A 22,697-nucleotide genomic window follows, 5' to 3' on the forward strand; every position below is an offset into this window, starting at 1 on the left:
TAAGACCTACTTTCATATACAAAAAAAAATTAAGATAGGGATCTTCCTATGATGTTCAGCCTGGTCTTGAACCTCATGGGTTTTAGGGATCCTCCCAACCTTAGCTTCCCAAATAGCTAGGAATGTAAGCATGTACCAGCACGTCCAACTGACTGATAATGATTTTCCACATGATGCTCTTCCTTTTAATATTTCCAAGTTGAAGAACTCAATTTGGAAGCATAGTTACATTTTTTTAAAACCATATTTTGTTTTTTAAAAATTATAGCATGTAGGGCTGGGAATGTGGCTTTGTGGCAGAGTGCTTGTCTAGCGTGCATGAAACCTTGCATTCCATTCCTTAGTACTATATAAACAGAAAAAGCGGGGAGTGGTGCTGTGGCTCGAGTTGGTAGAGTTCTATCTAGCCTTGAGCCAAAGATGCTTAGGGACAGTGACCAGGCCCTGAGTTCAAGCCCCAGGAGTACCCCCTCCCCCCCAAAAATTATGACATGTAAAATAGATGGGAGGTGAGGTATGAAGAGTGTGACTGGATTGCTTCTAAGGAAAACATTAATTTCAAAATCTAAGGAACAACTTACTGTATTTACTTATAGTTGAATTGTGAAAATAGTTGAACAAGAAGAATGTTAAAGGAATATTTTGAAGGTTACGAAGTTGATGAGTATATTCTAGAGCAGCAAGACCTGGAATTCCAGGTTTGATCCTCAGCAGTTTAGAACAGTTCTGTGATTATTCTTTCTCTTGGTCTTTCCTAGGTCAAAGTTGAACAGCAACTCGGGAGCAGGGAGGACTTCAAGGCCTGGTAGGACAAGTGACTCTCCATGGTTTCTCTCAGGGTCTGAGACCCTGGGCAGGCTAGCAGGCAACACCTTGGGGTAAGTTTGTGTTGCATTGAAGACACCAACTGTTCTATACTCTTTTTCTGCCTGCCCGCCTGCCCTCCTCCCTCCCTCCTTCCCTCCCTCCCTCCCTCCGTCCTTCCCTCCCTCCCTCCCTCCCTCCGTCCGTCCCTCTGTCCCTGAGTCTCTTTGTGCTTAGGGCTAGCATTCTTCAACTTGAGCCACAGTGCCACTTCCAGTTTTGGAGTGGTTAATTGGAGATAAGAGTCTCACGGGGACTTTCTGCCAGGCCTGGGTTTGAACTGGGTTTGAACCCTCAGTTCTCATTCTCCTGAGTAGCTAGGATTACAGTCATGAGCCACTGGTTCCTGACATCTTCAATGTTTTCTGGCAATAGAGAGAAGTCTTTCCGAACTTTGGTGTGGGTTCATAGTGTCCCCTTATCAGAAAATAGCTATATAGGTTAATTATAGTTAGCCTATATTCTTGATCTTTTATAATGTTTACAATTTTGCTTATTTGCTTATGCTGTTTAAAGATTAATGGTGTTCTCCCTCCTCTTTCCCCATGGGGTTTGAACTCTGGGCCTTTGTGCTGTCCCTCAGCTCTTTAACTCAAGGCAAGTGCTCTGCCACTTGAGCCACAGCTCCACTTCTGGTTCTCTGGTGGTTAATTGGAGAGAAGAGTCTCATGGACTTTTCTGCCAGGGCTGGATTTGAACCGCAATCCTCAGATCTCAGCCTCCTGAGTAGCAAAGATTATTGGTGTAGGCCTCTGGTGCCTAGCTCAAATGAAATTTTTTTTTTTTTTTTTTGTCGGTCGTGGGGCTTGAACTCTGGGCCTGGGCGCTGTCCCTCAGCTCTTCAGCTCAAGGCGAGCGCTCTACCACTTGAGCTACAGCGCCACTTCCGGTTTTCTGGTGGTTTATTGGAGATAGGAGTCTCACGGTCTTTCTTGCCCGGGCTGGCTTTGAACCACGATCCTCAGATCTCAGCCACCTGAGTAGCTAGGATTACAGGCGTGAGCCACCAGCGCCCGGCCAAATGAAATTTTTTTTTTGCGATTTATTGGGTAAAAAAAGTCTTAACATTTCTTTCTGGTTCAGAATCTTATAGTTATTTCTTATTTTAAATTAGTGAGTTCTTCCTCTACCATTTTTTATCTAAAGTTTCTGTATTGTCAAATTAATATACAAATTTGTTGTTGTTGTTTTTGTTAGTCATGGGGCCTGAACTCTGGGCCTGGGCACTGTCCCTAAGCTCTTCAGCTCAAGGCTAGCGCTCTACCACAGTGAGCCACAGTGCCACTTCCAGCTTTTTCTGCTTATGTGGTGCTGAGGAATCGAACCCAGGGCCTCATGCATGCAAGGCAAGCACTCTACCACTGAGACACCTTCCCAGCCCTTAATATTCAAATTCTAAGTCAGTTTCTTTTACTTACGTTATGTCTTAAACCTAAAATGGGCATATTTTCTAAGAATACCTTGTTAATGATTACTTAATTGCTAATTTAGTAAAATCATGTATTTTCAAAGACTGACAGTAATTTAGTAAAATCATGTATTTTCAAAGACTGACAGATAATGAGCAGCAATTTAAATTATTTTTACATATAATTGAAAGGAAGAAGAAAAGTAATTGTAATGTGAATTAGTAGATAAAGAATAGGATTTACAGATATCCTAAAATTCATCCTCTCTCCCTTTTTACCTTCCTTCCCATTTTCCTTCCTTTCTTTTTTCCTCCCTCCCTCCCTCCCTTCCTCCTTCCTCCCCCCCCCCCTTTTTATTTTGAGGGGGGCGGCTGGTCCTGGGCTTGAACTCTGGGCCTAGGTTCTGTCCCTTAGTTGCTTTTGTTCAAGGGGAGAGTGCTCTACCAATTGAGCCACAGTGCCACTTTCAGCTTTTTTGAGTAGTTTATTGGAGATACGAGTTTCCTGACTGGACTGGTTTTAAACTGCAGTCTTCAGATCTCAGCCTCCCGAGTAGCTAGGATTACGGCTACTAGCACCTCCCTATGCTGAACATCATTCTTTAGGTTATTTTTTGCATACACCAGTTCATTAGCAGGAAATAACAGTCCTGATCTTTATTTTAAAAATGTTAGGTATCTATCTCTTTTTATCTCATTTATGCAAACCTAAGGCCTTGTTTATGTGAGGTAAGTGCTCTGCTGAGTTATATTCCCAGCTCTTAAATTGCTTTCTTCATGCACACAGTTTATGATGAATTCTGAAAACAGCATGTGTTAACAAATGACATTTACTTAAGGGAGTAATAGTTATCTATTGTACTTTGTCAAATAATACTTTCTTTAAAGATAAGCAATTCTTGGCCAGGTGTGATGGCTCATGCTTAAAATCCTAGCTACTCCAGATGCTGAGATCTGAAAATTGTGGTTTTAAGCCAGTTCACCTAGGAAATCCCTGAGACTCTTCCCTTAAATAACTACCAACAAGCTGGAAGTGGAGATGTAGCTCAAGAAGTAGAGTGGCAGCCCTGAGCAGAAAACGCTGAGAGATCCCAGGTTCTGAATTCACATCCTAGTACTGACACATACATAGAGAGAAGATAAGCATTTCTTTGTTTATTTCAGTGGTCAGCAAAGTACAGATTGCAGGCCAACCCCAGCACTACCACTCTGTGTTTACTTAACCACACATAGCTGCTACTTTTGTGTAGTAACAGCTGAGATGAATAATTATGACAAAATGAATTTGGTTAGCTCTCAAAGCCTAGCCAGTTAGTTATCTTTCAGACATTTACAGGAAATAAAATTTTACTGATCAGTGGTTTAGCATATCAGTGTATGTAGTAGCATTTTCCCCCTAGTTGTGTGTTCTTTATGTTTATTTAAGTTCATCTTTTAATTTCAAAATAATCTTACTCTAAGAAAGATTGTAGTTTTAGTATTGGGAGGCTGAGTCAGGATGATACAAAGTTTAAAGCCAGCCTGTATATAGGGCCAGAGTCTACCTTAGAACAAACAAACCTACACAAGAACAGCTGAGCAAATTAATAAAAGTTTCAAAAAAGCTACAAAGAGGTCTGAGAATGTGGCTTAGTGGTAGAGTGCATGGCTAGCATGCATGAAGCCCTGGGTTGTGTCTCAGTGGTAGAGTACTAGCCTTGAACAAAAAGCAGCTCAGGACAGTGCCCAAGCCCTGTGTTCAAGCCCTGTGCCCCTGCCTCTCAAAAGAAAAAGCTACAAAGAATGCTTTTATATACCTTACTCTAATTTCTCTCAAGATTAGCATCTTACATAGGCATATTAAAACCAAGATACTAACATCGATCATTGTTAGATCCACAGAACTTATTCAGATATTTTGCCAGCTGGGCCACTAATACCTTTTACCTATTTTTAGAATTCAATACAGAATTCCTTATTGAATTTAGCTGCAAAGCATCTTTAGTCTCCTCTAATGTCTGTAAGCCATCCTTGGTTTTGCGCAGAACCCGATTAATTTGTAAAGCTGATGGTTGGTTATACTGTACAGTGTTTAAGTTTGTCTGTTGGTTTCCCATGATTAAATATATGTGATTTTTTTTTTTAAAGCAGGAATATGGCAAAAGCAGTGATTAGCCTTTCTTTTAGGGTATTAGGTGTCACATGATAATGTCTCTTACTATTGGGGACCAAATTACTTCTGATTATTTGGTTATAGTAGTATTTGTCAGGTTTTCCTACTCTAAGTTGCTATTTTTCCTGTTGTGATTAAAATAAGTTTTTTGTTGTTTGTTTGTTTCAAGCTCCAGGACTGGAGCTTGAACTCAGGGCCTTGGCACTCTCCCTGGGCTTCTCTGCGCTCAAGGCTTGCACTCTGCCACTTGAGCCACAGTGCCCCTTCCAGCCTTTTCTGTTTATGTGGTACTGAGGAATTGAACCTAGGGCTTCATGCATGTTAGCCACAAAGTCTACCACCAAGCCACATTCCCAGCCCATTAAAATGTATTTTATTGGGAGATAACTGTGATTTTATGAATATGCTTTTTATACTTTTCACAGATTTTAATATCTTGATTTTTTTTTTTTTGGTCTCAATAAGTTACTATAGTACAGTTGGCCAATTGATTTTTTGTTATTATTAAGGAGTTGTATAAAGGGGTTACAATTCTACACAATAAGTACAGTGCTTCTTGGACAGTGTCATTCTTTCCTTGCTTTCCCTTATTTTCCCCCACTTGTTTTTATCCATAAGCTGCATAAAAACACAGAATTTTTTGAGCCAGGTGTGGGTAGCTCACGTCTGTAATTCTGACTACTCAGGAAGCTAAGATCTAAAAATTGAAGCCAATTTATGTAGGAAAGTCTTTGAGACTCTTTCTCCAATTAACTATGAGAAAGCCAGAAGTTGTGCCTCAAGTGGTTAGAATGCTAGCTTTGAGTTAAAAGGCTAAAGGGGAAGCAGAGCACTCGAGCCCCAGTACTGGCACCCCCCCCATCCTCCCAACCCCCATCCTCCCAACCCCCACCCTCCCAACCCCCACCCCCCCAACCCCCCCCCTCCCAACCCCCATCCTCCCAACCCCCATCCTCCCCCCCCCTCCCAACCCCCCCAGAAAAAAAATCATTTCTTGTTAATTGCAACTTGTTCTTTCCTACTTCTCTTTTTGTTTGTTACGGGGTTTGAACTCTGGGCCTAGGTGCTGTCCCTGAGCTCTTCAGCTCAAGGCACGCGCTCTACCACTTGAGCCACAGTGCTACTTCTGGTTTTCTGGTGGTTAATTGGTGATAAGAGTCTCACGGCTCCTGCTGGCTTTGAACCGTGATCCTCAGATCTCAGCCTTCTGAGTAGCTAGGATTACAGGCATGAGCCACCACCTCCCTGTTCCTACATATTTATTTTCTGTTCACTTATTATTGTGGCCTCATGGATGTTTGTTTTTATTCCATGAATTATAACTCACTGCTGATACTATAACACTTAGCCTCCCAATTTATTTTGTATTTATTTTTTGCCAGTCCTACATCTGGAACTCAGGGCCTAGGCACTATCTCTGAGCCTCTTTTGCTCAAGGCTGGCGCTCTACTACTTGAGCCACAGTGCCACTTCTGTCCTTTTTTGTGTATATGGTAGTAAGGAATGGAACTCAAGGGTTTCATGCATGCTAGACAAGCACTCTACCACTAAGCAACATTCCCAGCCTAGCCTCCCAATTTAAATCTGCTGTCTTAGTAAACTTTAAATAAAACCTAGCCACAAATGTGTGACAGAGTGAGTGAAGAAGTAGTAGAATTTTGAGCTTATCAATAAGATATGCAATAGATAAAATATAAGCAAGCTTGTGGGGTGGGAAAGTGGCTCAGTGGTAGAGCACTTGCCTTGCATGCCTGAGGCCCTGGGTTCGATTCCTCAGCACCACATAAGCAAAAAGAAAAAAGCCGGAAGTGGCGCTGTGGCTCAAGTGGTAAGAGTGCTAGCCTTGAGCTGAAGAGCTGAGGGACAGGGCCCAGGCCCAGAGTTCAGCCCCCACGACCGGACCCCCCCCCCCCCAAAATATATATATATATAAAGCAAGCTTGAATAGAAACTTTTCAGATTACACTAGAAAGAAAATTAGAGCAAACTTTAACTTCAAGATTTACTGTTTTTTTGAGCCCTACTCCCTATGTTTTACTGTATTCCTCCTCAGCCTCTGCTGCTCACCTTCACCCACCACATGCACAGATTCTGTAAGGGTTTCTTAGCATTGACACTATGAATTACAGTATTGAAAGGTGTCATAGTGCTTATTAGCTAACTCAGTAGCAGTCATTTATTGATTTTGGAATTTGTAGATATCTGTCTTAAGTATAAACACTTAAAGGGTGTTTCTCTTGGGCTTCATGAAAACTCTTGGTGAAATTATGTTCAAATTGAGTTTATTTGTGATAAGTTTAAAGTTAATAAGGAGCTGCTGTTAAAAGCCTTTTATTTGTTATTACTGGACAATAGCCAGCTAGCTAGATGGATGATAGGTATAAATTGTGTTGAATAATCTAGCTTCTGGTTGTTGGGATGTCATGTAGGAATAAAGACATCAACTTGAACTCTTTGGCATGGTAGAGTCATTACTGCAGAAGGGTAAGTCATTAGCCAGAAATTTGGCAAACAAGCACACATAGCAGGCAGTTTGCTCCTTTATCCCTAATGTAGCATGCCCTGCTCTTCTGCTCGGATTGGCTGAGGATAGGTTCACAATCTGCAAGAGAATATGGCTTAGTTAACAGTATGCTACTAGAATTCATTGAGCTTGTAAAAGGGTGTATTAATTAAGGTGTAGCAGGAAAAGGATGTAACTAAAATATAATCAACAAGGGCCAAGTCAAAGCAGGAAATTTTTAGAAAAACACTTGTCACAAGGTTGACACTTGGGTAGAAAAATACCACTTTTCTCACAGCTGTTTTTCACTGAAATAAACTAACAGTCTTTAGGATTTAGTTTCAACTAATTGGTTTATTTGAAAGATAGAAGCCAAACAAGACCTTAGAAATTACAAATTGGTGGGTAAAATAGCAGGTAATAGGTTTTTGACATTAAATATTCATTTATTGCCACAGGATAATATGAGGCCATTGTGCCCAACTTCAAACCTTCATGCTCTTTTACCTGTTGTCTTCCCTCTCTCTCTCCTCTCACTGAAGAAAGGTTCAAATTGAATTTTTACATGAAATCTCTTGACATAAATGTTGTGGAAGTAAGCTTTGGAAAAAATATAGGCATAGTCATACATTGATCATACATACACCATATGTCTGTGTATGCAAATGTGTGCATATATGTACACATATACGTACTCCACTTGAGTCACAGCACAACTTCTGTTTTTTGTTTTTTGGGTTTTTTTTGTTTTTTTTGGGGGGGGGGTCCAGTCGTGGGGCCTGAACTCTGGGCCTGGGCACTGTCCCTCAGCTCTTCAGCTCAAGGCTAGCACTCTACCACTTGAGCCACAGCGCCACTTCCGGCTTTTTTCTTTTTGCTTATGGGGTGCTGAGGAATCAAACCCAGGGCCTCATGCATGCAAGGCAAGCGCTCTACCACTGAGCCACCTTCCCAGCCCCACAACTTCTGTTTTTTGTTTTTTGTTTTTTTTTTTTTTTTTCTGTTTAGGTGGTACTAAGGAATTGAACCCAAGGCTTCATGCATGCTAGGCAAACACTCTACCACTAAGCCACATTCCCAAACCCCATATTACTTTTTAGCTGACTACCAAGATGGCTAGAGGAATGTTTAGGAGCAGTTGAGGTATTGGGATAGGTATTTTGGTTTGAATTCTTACAGGAGAAACATTGCAAAGTAACTTTTTTTTTGGGGGGGGGGGGGTCTGGTGGTGGGGCCTGAACTCTGGGCCTGGGCGCTGTCCCTCAAGGCTAGCGCTCTTCCACTTGAGCCACAGTGCCACTTCCGGCTTTTTTCCTTTTTGCTTATGTGGTGCTGGGGAATCGAACCCAGGGCCTCATGCATGCAAGACAAGCGCTCTACCACTGAGCCACCTTCTCAGCCCCGCATAGTAACTTAAGAGTGGGAAAACCTAGTATCTTCCAGAATAACCTAGAATAAGCTAGAGATACCTTGCCAGTTATCTTTCCACTAAACTCAGGGGCTTGTGTAGCAAAGATTACACACTAGCAGCTGCTGGTGGTCTAACGGCAGAAGTAAGCAGGACTTAAAGATCTGAATATTTTTAGATTTTCAGATTTCTGTACTCTAGTTATCTTTAATTTGTATTACTTGTCTACCTCTTGGAGATTTTAGTCTGCTCATGACCAAGCTACATACATATTAGGTTTCTAATATTAATTTGGAAAATAATGGTGTTCTTTACTTGGTAGAAATATCAAGCTATGCCTTTGGTGTCCACTGGCCATATAATATATTGTCCAAACTGGAACTTATTTTTTTGGTGGGTGGGAGGGGATCAGTCAGGAGGCTTGAACCCTGGGACTGGGTGCTGTCCCTGAGCTCTTCAGCTCAAGGCAAGCGCTCTACCACTTGAGCCACAGTGCCACTTCTGCTTTTCTGTGGTTAATTGGAGATAAGAGTCTCATGGACTTTTCTGCCCTGGCTGGCTTTTGAACCATGATCTTCAGATCTCAGCCTTCTGAGTAGCTAGGATTTCAGGCCTGAGCCCTGCTCAACTGGAACATTTTCGAGTAGGCCCGGATAGCAGGCTTAAATGGTAGAGTATAAAGTCACAGATTATATCTTTTTAAGACTCTTAGATGTGGTTCTCCTTCCTTTCAAGTTGGACTTAGGGCCTAGGCACTGTTCTTTAGTTCTGCTGCACAATGCTGGCACTCAACCATTTGAGCCACAGTTCCACTTCTGGCTGTTTGGTCGTCAGAGTTAAGAGTCTATTCATAGAGTTTCCTGTATGAGCTGGCTTGATCTTAGCTTCTTGGGTAGCTGGGCCTATAGGCTTGAACTACTGGCTCTCTGCTTAACATTCTTTCTTGAGTTCTCTACTGCGTTTTACTTTCTGTGTAACATTGGTAATTTAATCTTATGGCTCTTTTCTCCCCTCTCCCCTCCCCCTCTCCCCTCTCCCCTTCCTCCTTCCTCTTCTCCTCTCTCCCCTCTCCTCTCCTCTCCCCTCTCCTTTCTCCCTTCTCCTCTTTGTTTTTTCTGACAGGATCTCACTATGTTCACACTGTCTTTGAGCTTTCTATGTAGCCCAGGCTGGCTCAAACTCAACCTTTCTGCCTATGTATCCTGAGTATTGAAATTACAGGCCTTTTCTACTATGCCTGGTCCTGAATGTACACCTTTTAAGATTTTTCTTTTTCTTTTTTTTGGGTCTGGTCATGGGGCCTGAACTCTGGACCTGGGCGCTGTCCCTCAGCTCTTCAGCTCAAGGCTAGCGCTCTACCACTTGAGCCACAGCACCACTTCCGGCTTTTTTCTTTTTGCTTATGTGGTGCTGAGGAATCGAACCCAGGGCCTCAGGCATGCAAGGCGAGGGCTCTACCACTGAGCCACCTTCCCAGCCCTTCAGATTATTTTTTATATTCTTTTTTTTTTTTTTTGTACTGACCCTAGGGCTTGAACTTGGGGCCTGGGTGCTATCCTGGAGATTTTTTGCTTAAGGCTACTGCTCTACCACCTGAGTCACAGCTCCACTTCCATTTTTTTGGTGGTTAATTATAGATAGTAGTCTCAAACTTTCCTGCCTGGGCTGTCTTTGAATTGCGATCTTCAGATTTTAACCTCCTGAGTAGCTAGGATTATAGGTGTGTAAGCCACTAGTACTGGGTTTAAAAAATAATTTTTTAAAAAATGAAAAAATTATATTTAAGCATTAAACATTCAGTTGTAAAGCTGACTCAGTTTTATTTTGCCCAAACTACTATAGTAAACATTGTAACTAATCTTGACCGAAAAGAATTAAAAAAAACCTTAGGTGACCTTTTTAAAGAATGGTTTGTTTAAAAAGCTAATTTTATAAATTCCCCAATACTTAGAAGCCGTTGGAGTTCAGGAGTTGGTGGAAGTGGAGGAGGATCCTCTGGTAGGTCATCAGCTGGAGCTCGAGATTCCCGGCGGCAGACTCGAGTCATTCGAACTGGACGTGATAGAGGATCTGGACTTTTAGGCAGTCAGCCCCAGCCAGTGATTCCAGCATCCGTTATTCCAGAGGAGCTGATCTCACAGGTATGGCACATTAATGCAAGACAATATAACAACTTGAAACTATACTGATTGAGGTGGGTTACACTCATGACTTGTGGGAAAAAAAAATTTTTTTCTGTATTGATTCTAGAAAGCTGATTCTGATAAAGATTTTTAAAATTAAAGTTAGCATACTACTCTCTTTTCTTTTGATTGATTGATTGGTTGATTGTGGGGCATAAACTTAGGGTATTGTCCCTGACCTCTTTTTGCCCAAGGCTAGTGTTCTACTACTTTGAGCCACCAGTGCCACTTCTGGTTTTCTGGTGGTTAATTGGAGATGAGAATGATGGACTTTCCTGCTTGGGCTGGCTTCAAACTGTGATCCCCAGATCTCACACTCTTAAGTAGCCAGTATTATAGGCCTGAGCCATCAGCACCTGGCAATTTACTATTTTTTTGTGCTGGTACTGCGGTTTGAACTCAGGGCCTGGGTGCTATCCCTTACCTTTTTTTGCTCAAGGCTAAGTCCCTACCACTTTAAACCACATACCTACTAGCATTTTGGTGGTTAATTTGGGATAAGAACCTCACAGATTTTTCTTTATTGAGCTGGTTTTGAGCCATGATTCTCAAATCTCAGCCTCTGAATAACTAGGATTATGTGCTAGGCTCAGTATAATTTATTTCTCTATTTCTGTTTTCTTTTTTCTTCTTTTATAGTACTGGGGCTTGAACTCAGGTCATTAAACTTTTTGCCTAGGCTTCTGCAAACCAGTTAAGCATGTCTCCACTTCCTTCATTTATTTATTTTTCTTTCAGGCCCAAGTTGTTTTACAAGGCAAATCCAGAAGTGTAATTATTCGAGAATTACAACGAACAAATCTTGATGTAAACCTTGCTGTAAATAATTTACTTAGCCGGGATGATGAAGATGGAGATGATGGAGATGATACAGCCAGTGAATCTTATTTACCTGGAGGTTGGTACATCCATGTCATGTTAAGAGTTTTCTCATTTCTCCATTCCTTATTTGAGGGATGAAGTGTTTATCCCTAGCTGACAGGTGATTGTGGAATGTTGTATTTTGATATCTTATTACTGAAAATAGATAGCAACTGGACTGCATTTAGATTTTGACGATGTTGTCTTTGTGTTATAAATATTATATCTTAAAAAGTAGTCTTTGCCAGGCACTGGTGGCTCATGCCTGTAATCCTAGCTACTCCGGAGGCTGAGCTCTGAGGATCGCAGTTCAAAGCCATCCTGGGAAGGAGAGTTTGTGAGACTCTTACCTCCAATTAACCTCCAGAAAACCAGAAGTGGCGCTATGGCTCCTGTGGTACAGCACTCGCCATGAGCTGAAGAGCTGAGGGACAGTGCCTAGGACCAGAGTTCAAGGCCCACAACCGACCAAAAAAAAAAAGTGATAGATGATAATTTAGTAAGTTGAGCATGCAGCAGTTAGGTATTTGCTGATCCTCAAAATCTGTGTTAATATTCATTTTATTTTCTAGATTTTGGGTTTTGCTTAGGTAGCATAAGTCCTTTATGTTAATATATCTTAATTTTAGAGATCTTTCAGTGATGAATAGTCTATAACTGTTATTGTTTATATCTTTGCTTGTAGAGGATCTTATGTCTCTTCTTGATGCTGATATTCATTCTGCTCATCCAAGTGTCATTATTGATGCGGATGCCATGTTTTCTGAGGACATTAGCTATTTTGGTTACCCTTCTTTTCGTCGTTCATCACTTTCCAGGCTAGGCTCATCTCGAGGTAATTTTGTACTTTATTTTACTGTGGACTGCCTGTTGAAGGATAGTGATGACCTCATTATATTAAAGTAGATAATCTCTCATGTTTCGTAGTGCTTTGACTTAAAAGCTATTTATTTTTATTTTGAATAGCTACAATAATATTTCAGAGATGGTCTTACATTGTGTAATGCATAATCTAGGGTTATGATAATAAGGTTTACCTAACTATATTTTAAATTAGGAATATGGATTCTGAACTAAAAGTTCAGAATGACATGCAGCATTCAGAAAACAAGTTTGTTTGATTAAAATAACTGAATGGTTATGTTTAAGTCCTGTTTAGATTAAAGAATGAACTATGAAAAACTTAGTAGTAGGATTCTCCAATATTAAATATTAAATGCAAATGTTGGGCTTACTAAACTATATTTGTGGGCTGGGAAGGTGACGCAGTGGTAGAGTGCTTGCCTCACATGTATGAAACCCTGAGTTCAATTCCTTAGCACCCTATAAATAGAAAAAGCCAGAAATGGCGCTGTGGCTCAAGTGGTAGAGCGCTAGCTTGAGCTGAAGAGCTGAGGGACAGCACCCAGGCCCAGAGTTCAAGCCCAACAACCAACCCCGGCCCCCCCAAAAAATGTTATTTGTGAAAATTTGAAATCTTAATGCAGTCAGCTTTCTCAGTATATATATTGGTGTAAGCTTTGGTGTCAAACTACAGTCAGTATTTTTACTTTCTGGAATTAAATTTAAAACTGCTTGGTCAAATTAGTAAACAAAAATAAATTATTGCCGGGCAATGGTGGCTCATACCTGTAATCCTAGCTGCTCAGGCTGAGATCTGAGGATCATTGTTCAAAGTCAGCCCAGGCAGGAAAGTCCAAGAGACTCTTATCTCCAGTAAACCACTAGAAAACTGGAAGTGGTGAGTGGTGCTGTGGCTCAGGCGGTAGAGCGCTGGCCTTGAGCTGAAGAGCTTAGGGACAGTACCCAGGCTTAGAGTACAAGCACTACTTTTTGTTGAGCCATATAAACAAGCCACAGTCTTGGAAAATGAGAGAGAGAGAGAGAGAGAGTGTGTGTGTGTGTGTGTGTGTGTGTGTGTGTCTGTGTCTGTCTGTCTGTCTGTCTGTCTATGGTGTCTGTCAGTGGTGTCTGTCTGTCTGTCAATGAGTTGATTGGTTGGTCCTGGGCTTGAACTCAGGGCTTGGCTTTGGGAGCTCTTCTGAATCACTTTACCACTTAAGCTACAGCTCCATTTCTGGCTTTTTGATGGTTAATTGGAGATAAGAGTCTCATGGACTTTTCTGCCTGGGCTGCCTTTGAGCCATGATCTTTAGATCTCAATCTCCTAAGAAGTTAGTTATAGGATTATAGGCATGAGCTATCAGTGCTCAACTTCATTAAATTTTCAAATACAATTTTTTTTTGGTCAGTTGTAGGGTCTGAACTCTGGGCCTGGGTGCTGTCTCTCAGCTCTTCAGCTCAAGGCTAGCGCTCTACCACTTGAGCCACAGCGTCATTTCCTGCTTTTTCTGCTTATGTGGTGCTGAGGAATGGAACCCAGGGCCTCATGCATGCAAGGCAAGCACTCTACCACTGAGCCACCTTCCCAGCCCCTCAAATACAAGTTTTATCTACAAAAATCACTCCTATAAAAATTGTCAAATTAAGCTGGGTGCCGGTGGCTCAAGCCTGTAATCCTAGCTACTCAAGAGGCTGAGACCTGAGGATCCTGGAAAGTCCAAGAGACTCTTATCTCCTATTAAACCACCAGAATACTGGAAGTGGTTCTGTGGCTCAAGTTGTAGAGTTTTAACCTTGAGTTGAAGAGCTTAGGGACAGCGCCCAGGCCCAGACTATCCCTCCCCCCTCCTCCCCCCCCCCCCAAAAAAAAAAGTCAAATCATAATTTATCCTATTAAAGTTTTTCTGTATCTTAATTAAAAAGAAAACTAGTTGAAGTCTAACATGTTTTTTTGTTTTTTTTGTTTTTTTTTTGGTCGGTCATGGGGTTTGAACTCTTGAGTTTGGGTGCTGTCCCTGTACTCTTCAACTCAAGGCGCTTCAACTCAAGGCTAGCGCTCTACCGCTTGAGCCATAGCACCACTTTCGGTTTTCTGAGTCCTTTATTGGAGATAAAGAGTTTCACAGACTTTCCAGCCCGGGATGGCTTTGAGCCTGGCTTTGAACTGCTATCCTCAGATCTCAGCCTCCTAAGTAGCTAGGATTATAGGCGTGAGCCACCAGCGCCCAGCTCTAACATGCTTTTTTGGTTTGCTTTTAGCTAATGTGTTGAAATTCGAATTTATGCATCTTCTAATTCATAAAGTTTATACAGAGTGTTTCTAAGTGAAATCAAGCATTTTATAGTTAAAAACGCAAATGGCTGGGAGCTAGGGGCTCACGCCTGTAATCCTAGCTGCTTAGGAGCCTGAGATCTGAGGATCGCGGTTCAAAGCCAGCCCAGGCAGGAATGTCTGTGAGATTCTATCTCTAGTTAACCACCAGAAAACCAGAAGTGGGGCAGTGGCTCAAGTGGTAGAGCACTTGCCTTGAGCTGAAGAGCTGAGCAACAGCGCCCAGGTCCAGAGTTCAAGCCCCACTACCAACTCCTCCCCCGCCCCCCCCCAAAAAAAATAAAACCACAAATGTACCTTTAAAATCACTTTCATTTCAGAAACATGTAGTTAAAATAATGGAGCAATCAGTCATTATATAGTTTATAAAAATGTTAGCTTATAATTTTTATCTACTCATTTGCAAAGGGTTGGTGTTTTGAATGTTGCATGTCAGCCTTGGTAAATTATACATTTATATAAATTGTTGTGAGTAGATAAACTGCTGTTAGTTGCATCCTGAAGGGTCTTTACTAGAGAGTGGCTTACTTTTATCCCACTGGTGTGACCCAATTGCATACCAGTTCTCCTTCTTCCCTTAGAGAGAGACTCTGAGCTGTTGCGTGAACGTGAATCCGTTTTACGTTTACGTGAGCGAAGGTGGCTTGATGGAGCCTCATTTGATAATGAGAGGGGCTCTACCAGCAAGGAAGGAGAGCCAAACTTGGATAAGAAGAACACACCAGTTCAAAGTCCAGTATCTCTAGCAGAAGACTTACAGTGGTGGCCAGATAAGGTATTCCATAAAAACAATTTCTACCTTTTCCATTTATAAATTGATTTCATGTTCCTTTTGTCCTCCCTTGGAAAGGTTATTAAAGTTTATTTAGAGCTTTGTTAGACTGTTTGAAAGAAAAAAAAGACACAGTGGTATTTTTATTTTGTTTTAAAAGGATAAGCATTTTTATTTGGTATTGCATGAGGTATTTCTGTTACGTTCAATGCTGCTATCCTTACATGATGAAGGAATTCTGAAATTGGGATGGTAATTCCATTCATTCTATTCTTTAGTAACGTAGGTTCCCATTATTTGTTTTGCCAATTTGGTCATTGATGTAACATGTGGGTCAGGTAAAGATCAATAATGTATATTTCCTTGATTGCTTTAACTATAACATTTATCAGACAGTGAGTTGGGACAGACATTTTGTTCTGAATGTTCTGGGACATAGAATAGACTGAATAGGACTGGACTGAGTGAGCTCTGCTCAGCATCCTGAGAAATAATACAATGAGTCAATTTCAGAAGGCACCTAGAAGTTGTTCAGTTGAGCCTTTAAGAAATCATTATTGCCACAAATGAAGTGGAGATCCAAGTAGCCTGTCAATGATGTGTGTGTTTCATTGTCCTTCTGTAGTTGATAATTCATCTTCATATGTGCTGATAGGAAAAAATATGTTTTTACTTGTTTACTAAAGTGTGCATATTGTTTCTTCGACAGACAGCTGGGTAGGAAATTTTCTTTAGCACACGTAAACATAAAGGATGACGAGAACTTTGAGGTTACTAGCCAGCAAATATGAAGAATCTGGGTTTCTTTTCTTTCTTTGAATTTTGGCTCAAATTGGGGAAAACAGTTAACTTTCCAAAATTGTTTTTATAGCTATTGTGAGTCTGGATGTTTTTTAGTTATTTGGCATGCATTCATTCATGTGAAAATTTTTGTAATATAGGACATGATTTTTAATCAGTCTGTTTAGAAGTAAAAGGGTTTATTCTGTTTTTTTTGGTAGCCAAACTTTCACCATTGTGTTCTCCTTTCATAAATCATGAAACATTCTAACTTTTAACTTTTTTAAAGAAAAAAAATAGCATGATAGAATTAATCCCAAGAGGCTTTGGGGAAGCACAGGAGTTCATCTCTATACAGTGACCATGAAGGTTGGGCTCTTGAGTTTGAGTACTATCTGTTACTTGCTGTGTTACTTTGGTCAAGTTCTTTAATTTCTCTAGGACTTAATTTTCCTCATTTGTAAGCCATATAATGATTTTTTCCTTACTAGACTCATGAGAAATGTGTTACACTATGCATTAGTATTCTCCAAATAGGTAAAGTACAAAGAACAAGAAATCTAGTTTTGTTTTTGGAAGAGAAAACAAGCAGATGCTGAAGGTCATTGGGGAGTGGGTAATAAAGACCAGTGGGCCAGAGGTGTACTGCCGAGTAGGTGCATTTAGCAGTCTGTTTTGTGTTCCAAGTCTAATATTCGTAGTGAATTTACCATAAACTGAAAAAATGTAGAATTTGACTCTTGTCTGCCTGAAAAAAATGCAAGAGAACATCTTATTATAGTTGTAATACAGCACAATTAAGGAAATTAACAGGCCTTTACCAAATGGAGGAAGTGCCTAAGTAAGTATGCTCTTAAGTCCAAGTTTTTGTTGGTTTCTGAAGAGTTTTACCTTGAGAACATCAACTTTTTCTTCTTTCCCTCTTGTATCCTACCTTTCTTCTCCCACCTCTTTTCTTTCCTCCTTTTCTTCCTTCACCACCAATTGGTCATTAATATCCCCTTTTCTGCGTCTTCTATTTCCCTATCCCTTTCTCATCCATTCAACCATCGAACCATCTATATCCATTTAACTGACTTACTTTCTTTTCCCTGTCTATTCAGTCATCAAATTATATCTATCTAATGTGACTTTTTCTGGCTCCTTGACTGTTCATTATAATTCATAGTTTTGATAATCGATGAGATGAGGTTTAGCTATGTAGTTATCTGTCTCCCCCTTTTCTCCCCCCCCCCTTTTTTTTTGTTGTTTGTGGGGCTTGAACTCTGGGCATGGGCACTGTCCATCAAAGCTAGTGCTCTACCATGTGAGCCACAGTGCCATCTCCAGTTTTCTGAGTAGTTTATTGGAGATGAGAGTCTCATGGGTTTTCCTGCCTAGGCTGGCTTTGAACTGCCACCCTCAGATCTCAGCCTCCTGAGTAGCTAGGATTATAGGCGTGAGCCACCGGATTGTTTTTTTTTGGGTCTAGTCATGGGGCCTGGGTCCTGGGGCCTGGGTGCTGTTCCTCAGCTCTTCAGCTGAAGGCTATCGTTCTACCACTTGAGCCACCAGCGCTACTTCCGGCTTTTTTCTTTTTGCTTATGTGGTGCTGAGGAATCGAACCCAGGGCCTCATGCATGGAAGGCAAGCGCTCTACCACTGAGCCACCTTCCCAGCCCTGTTTTTTGTTTTTTTAATTTGTCCTAGTTTGTTTTTTTTTGTTTTTTGTTTGTTTTTTTTTGTTTTGTTTTGTTTTTTTGTATTGGGGCTTGAACTGGACCTCACAAGTTTGCAAGGTGTGTTTTAACAATGTGATATGCACATTAATAGGATGAAAGATAAAATCACCATGAGCCTTTGATACTATCTACCCAGGAGGTTGAGATCTGAGAATCATAATTCAAAGCCAGTCCTGGCAGAAAAGTTTGTGAGACTCTTATCTCCAATTAACTATCAGAGGGCTGAAATTGGAGGAGTTGTGGCACATGTAGTAAATTGCTAGCCTTGAGCACAAAAGCTCAAGTGGTAATACAACATAGTTGAGGACATAAACAGGCTTTTTGTCTGTACCAAAGTGAAGAATGGAGGGAATGCCTAATTGTGCTAAAGTAGTATGTTCTAATCAGGGACAGCAAAGGCCTTGAATTCAAGCCCCGGGACTGGCACAAAAACCAGCAACAACAAACAAACAGCTCCCCCCCCCCCCCCCCCCCATCCAGCCACTGGTGGTAGATACCTGTAATCCTAGCTACTCAAGAGTCCAAGACCTGGAATACTTTGATTCAAAGCCAGCCTTGGCAGAAAGTCTTCTCCATCTCTAACCATCAATACCAGGCGGCTGTTCAAGTAGAGTGCCAGCTGTGAACAAGTAAGCTAAGCCAGCATCATTTCTTTCTTTTTTTTGCCGATTGTGGGGCCTGAGCTCCAGGCCTGGGTGCTGTCCCTCAGCTCTTCAGCTCAAGGTTTGCACTCTACCACTTGAGCCACAGTACCACTTCTGGCTTTTTTCTGCTTATGTGATGCTGAGAAATCGAACCCAGTGCCTCATGTATATAAGGCACTGAGCCACCTTCCCACTGCATCATTTCTTAATTAAAATCTCTTTATAATTTAGACCTACAGGGAAAGTTTCTCAATATTAGTCACTTATGAAATTCCCACAGCCAATGTCATAATCAGTGGGGAAACCTGATTTTTCTCTTAAGATCTGATATAAAGCACTGATGCCCATTTTTACTGCATTAAAAAAAAAGCACTAGAAGCACTAGAAAGGCTGCTAACAAGGTGGGCAGTGAATAGCATTCATGGGGATGGAGACTGAGGGTAAGGAACAGCTTTTTAAGAGATGATGAATTCATTTAGGAGATGTTATGGTGCTTTGTTGTTGTTGCTGCTGCTGCTGTTTGTTTTTGGTGCCATTCCTGGGGCTTGAACTCAGTACCTAGACATTGTCCCTGAGCTTTTGTGCTCCAGGAAAGAGCTCTTATCACAAAAGTCAGAGGTCCACTTCCAGATTTTGGGTAGTTAATTTTAAGAGTCTCATGGACCTTGCTGCCTGGGATTGCTTTGAACCCTGATCCTCAGCTCTCAGCTTCCTAAGTAGCTAGGATTATAAGTATTGGCCTCCTGTGATTGGCTTATAATGCCTTTTAAGGCATCCAGATAGAAAGCTCTTGCAGTTACTCTGGAAGCTAGAAGATTTACATATTTTAAAACCTGCTGATCTATTGGATGTAATCACTGAGAGTAGAGCATAATTTGAAGAAAGGGACCAGGACAGAATTTGTGGTAGGGAATGTATTATACTGTGAGGAGTTGGAGAAAATGGTCATGAAGGTAGCAAAAAGGCTGTTAGAGATTCGTACTCTGTGTACTGTGGTTCCAGAACTTATGATGAACAAGGGCAAGTAATTTGAATAGTTTTAGAGAAGACAAGGTAAGTTAAATTCAAGGGGTTCTGATTTATTTGGCAGGTATAAGTGTGATTATAGCTGTTAAAGTTCTTGGGGTACTGATTTGGCAGTAAAATTATAGCTGTTAGTGAAAGGTAGGTAGAAAGGTGAAATAGAGGCCAGGTAAGACTTCACTTTATCTTGAGGAGGACTGATGGTGGGTTGTTGGAGGATATGAGAAAGGGTTGCATTCAGAGAGAGAGAGAGAGTGTGTGATCTTTAAGGACTTAAGATGGGGAATGGTAAAGAAGTAAGACTGAGGTAAATGTAGAGATTACTGTTATTAGAAACCTGTTTCTAAAATTAACCATTTCCTTGATGAATAGGAGATGAAGGTGAGTGAACAGTGTGGTCATAGTTGAATTGATTTGAGCTCATGATATGATGGATGGCAGAGACATAAAGTAAAATTCACTAATTATCAGTTCTTCCCTGCTTCACCACAAGTACCTGAAACCTACTGTCAGCTCTCTCTGTGTTGTATACTTCATATGTTAACTCATCCCCCCAGGTGTGTAGTACAATGCCTATTTTAGAGGTAAGAATGGGTTTGGAGAAGTTATGTAATATACTTGAAGTCATTTAATTAGTGATGGACTCCACTTGTTCTGATCCCATTGTCTTTAATTCTGATCAAGAGATTGAGAAAAAGTCAGGTAGAAAAGGTTAGTGTTTGATGCAGCTACCTTGGAAAAAATAATCATTTTTCAAATAGAGAAAAGAGGAATTTATGACATCGCCAATTTCACTTTAGGACTCTATGCCAATTACTACCCCACCCCACCTGAACGTGACTTGAAAATAGGGCTGATTGGTAGAAATAGAAGATTAGAATTAGTGTTCTTTCTGTATAAGCTTTGAGGCATAAACCTGTTGTTTATAAGTCTTGGTAGAGTTCACAGGCATGAGGTGAGCACTGTAACCCCTCTAAGATTCTGTCACTGGCAAATTGTGCTGTGAGATTTCTGGGTATCTTCATGGCTCTAGCAGGTTTTTTTTTTTTTTTTTTTGGAGGGGGGTCTGGTCGTGGGGCCTGAACTCTGAGCCTGGGCGCTGCCCCTCAGCTCTTCAGCTCAAGGCTAGTGCTCTACCACTTGAGCCACAGTGCCACTTCCAGCTTTTTTTTTTTTTTTTTGCTTATGTGGTGCTGAGGCATCAAACCCAGGGCCTCATGCATGCAAGGCAAGCGCTCTACCACTGAGCCACCTTCCCAGCCCCTCTAGCAGTTTTATCTTAGTTAAAATTTTATTTATATTCATTAAGCTTTCTGATTTAATTGCATCTCAACCTTTATTGCATATATTTCACTTTCAAAGTTAAATTTTCACTCTAAAAAGCAAAATAAAGTATGTTGGAAGATCCTATAAGGAAAATTTAGTGTCATCTGACATTTTAGTTTTCCCTGCTTTAATTAATTTCTTTGTTGTCCTTACCACTGTTAGTATTACTGTGGTGAGTTTTTTTGGTTTGCTTGTTTTTGTTTGTTTTTTCCTGTCCTTGGGGCTTGAACTCAGGGCCTGGACATTGTCGCTGAGCTGCTTTTGCTCAAGGCTAGTGCTCTACTACTTGAGTCAGAGTGCCACTTCCACTCTTTTCTTCCACATTCGGCAAACACCGCATGTATTTGTTTGTGTTTTAAGACTCATTCAGTAGTTTTATTGAGTACCTGTGAGCTCTTCTGTGAGCACAGTGGCAAACAGAACTTATATTTATGTGACATAAACATGTAAATATTAAAATTGAATTACTGTGATCTAGATTTTGAGAGTGGTGATTATGTAGATAGTATCAGAGAAGTCTATTGGAGCAAACTTGATTTAGAAGAGGAAATGAGTTATCTGAGCAAAAGTAACACAGGCAGAGGGGACAGATCAATGGTAAGATGGTGGACACAATCAGGAGCACTCAGGTCAGCATGATTGAAGGAAGTTGAGTTCATGGAGGCGTCCAGAGCCTTCTGATGACCCTGTAGTCTGTGTTGAAGCTATTGGGTAGCTGTGGTGTATGTGTTCCCATAATTTAAACAATCTTTTCTATAGTGACTAAATTACAAAGACTTTGGTAGTTTTTGTATTTTTATAGTATTTTTACTTTGCAGGATGGAACAAAATTCATGTGTATTGGGGCTCTGTATTCTGAGCTTCTGGCTGTTAGCAGTAAAGGAGAACTACATCAGTGGAAGTGGAGTGAGTCTGAGCCTTACAGAAATGCCCAGGTATTTCATTTATATTAAATCTTACATTGAAGAATGAACTCTACATGTCAACATAAAATAGTAATCATTTTTTTTTTTTGATGCTTTTAAAGAATCCTTCATTACATCATCCAAGAGCAACATTTTTGGGGTTAACCAATGAAAAGATAGTCCTCCTGTCTGCAAATAGTATAAGAGCAACTGTAGCTACAGAAAATAACAAGGTAGGAATCATTTTGTGCTTATAAACATTTCATGCTTAAACTCATGGTTTTCTTTCTCTCCCAGCTCCTTTTCATCTTTTCATTTTCTATCTTTTTGTCTAATTAGGTCCATAAGTACATGTTTTTGAAGCCTTATGAGCGTGATCCAGTGCCTGGAGGGTGGGGGTGGGGGAAATGCCAGTTTAGTACTTTAAAAGTAGCATTCTGCTTTAAGAAAAAGAAAAGAATGAGAAAAGTGAAAAGCAATGTGTTTTCTTTTGAGAGAGGAGATTTTGAAGCTATAAAAGTAGATTGAAAGTATGGATTTTAAACCTCAAATGCTCAGTTTAGCTTTAAGCCACTACTATTAAGACTTGTTGCTGGGGCTGGGAAGGTGGCTCAGTGGTAGAGTACGTGCCTTGCATGCATGAGGCCTTGGGTTCGATTCCCCAGCACCACATAAGCAAAAAGAAAAAAACCAGAAGTGGCGCTGTGGCTCAAGTGGTAGGGCACTAGCCTTGACTCAGCTAAAGAGCTGAGGGACAACACCTAGGCCCAGATTCAGCCCCGTGACCGACTAAAAACAAAACAAAAAAACTGTTGCAGGGGCTGGGAAGGTGGCTCAGTGGTAGAGCACTTGCCTTGAATGTATGAGGCCCTAGGTTCGATTCCTCAGCACCACATAAGCAAAAAGAAAAAAGCCGGAAGTGGTGCTGTGGCTCAAGTGGTAGAACGCTAGCTGAAGAGCTGAGGGGCAGCG

At 40.9% G+C, this 22,697-nt stretch overlaps 1 protein-coding gene across 3 annotated transcripts in view; it reads left to right on the forward strand.

Moving 5' to 3' along the window:
* The window catches only part of Ubr5 (ubiquitin protein ligase E3 component n-recognin 5), a 123,520-nt gene that overhangs the window by 35,371 nt on the left and 65,452 nt on the right, over positions 1 to 22,697 (forward strand). For 2 of the 3 annotated variants that reach the window (XM_042672947.1, XM_042672946.1), the window contains exons 5-11: positions 759 to 878; positions 10,287 to 10,476; positions 11,257 to 11,416; positions 12,065 to 12,214; positions 15,118 to 15,329; positions 21,639 to 21,755; positions 21,848 to 21,958. In XM_042672947.1, coding sequence (XP_042528881.1) covers positions 759 to 878; positions 10,287 to 10,476; positions 11,257 to 11,416; positions 12,065 to 12,214; positions 15,118 to 15,329; positions 21,639 to 21,755; positions 21,848 to 21,958 — 1,060 coding nt within the window. The remainder of the gene's footprint in view (positions 1 to 758; positions 879 to 10,286; positions 10,477 to 11,256; positions 11,417 to 12,064; positions 12,215 to 15,117; positions 15,330 to 21,638; positions 21,756 to 21,847; positions 21,959 to 22,697) is intronic. The other variant, XM_042672948.1, reaches the window with a different exon arrangement.

This window comes from Dipodomys spectabilis, unplaced genomic scaffold (genome assembly GCF_019054845.1).
Source record: "Dipodomys spectabilis isolate Male_0828 unplaced genomic scaffold, ASM1905484v1 ptg000783l, whole genome shotgun sequence".
In the NCBI taxonomy this organism is placed as follows: domain Eukaryota; kingdom Metazoa; phylum Chordata; class Mammalia; order Rodentia; family Heteromyidae; genus Dipodomys; species Dipodomys spectabilis.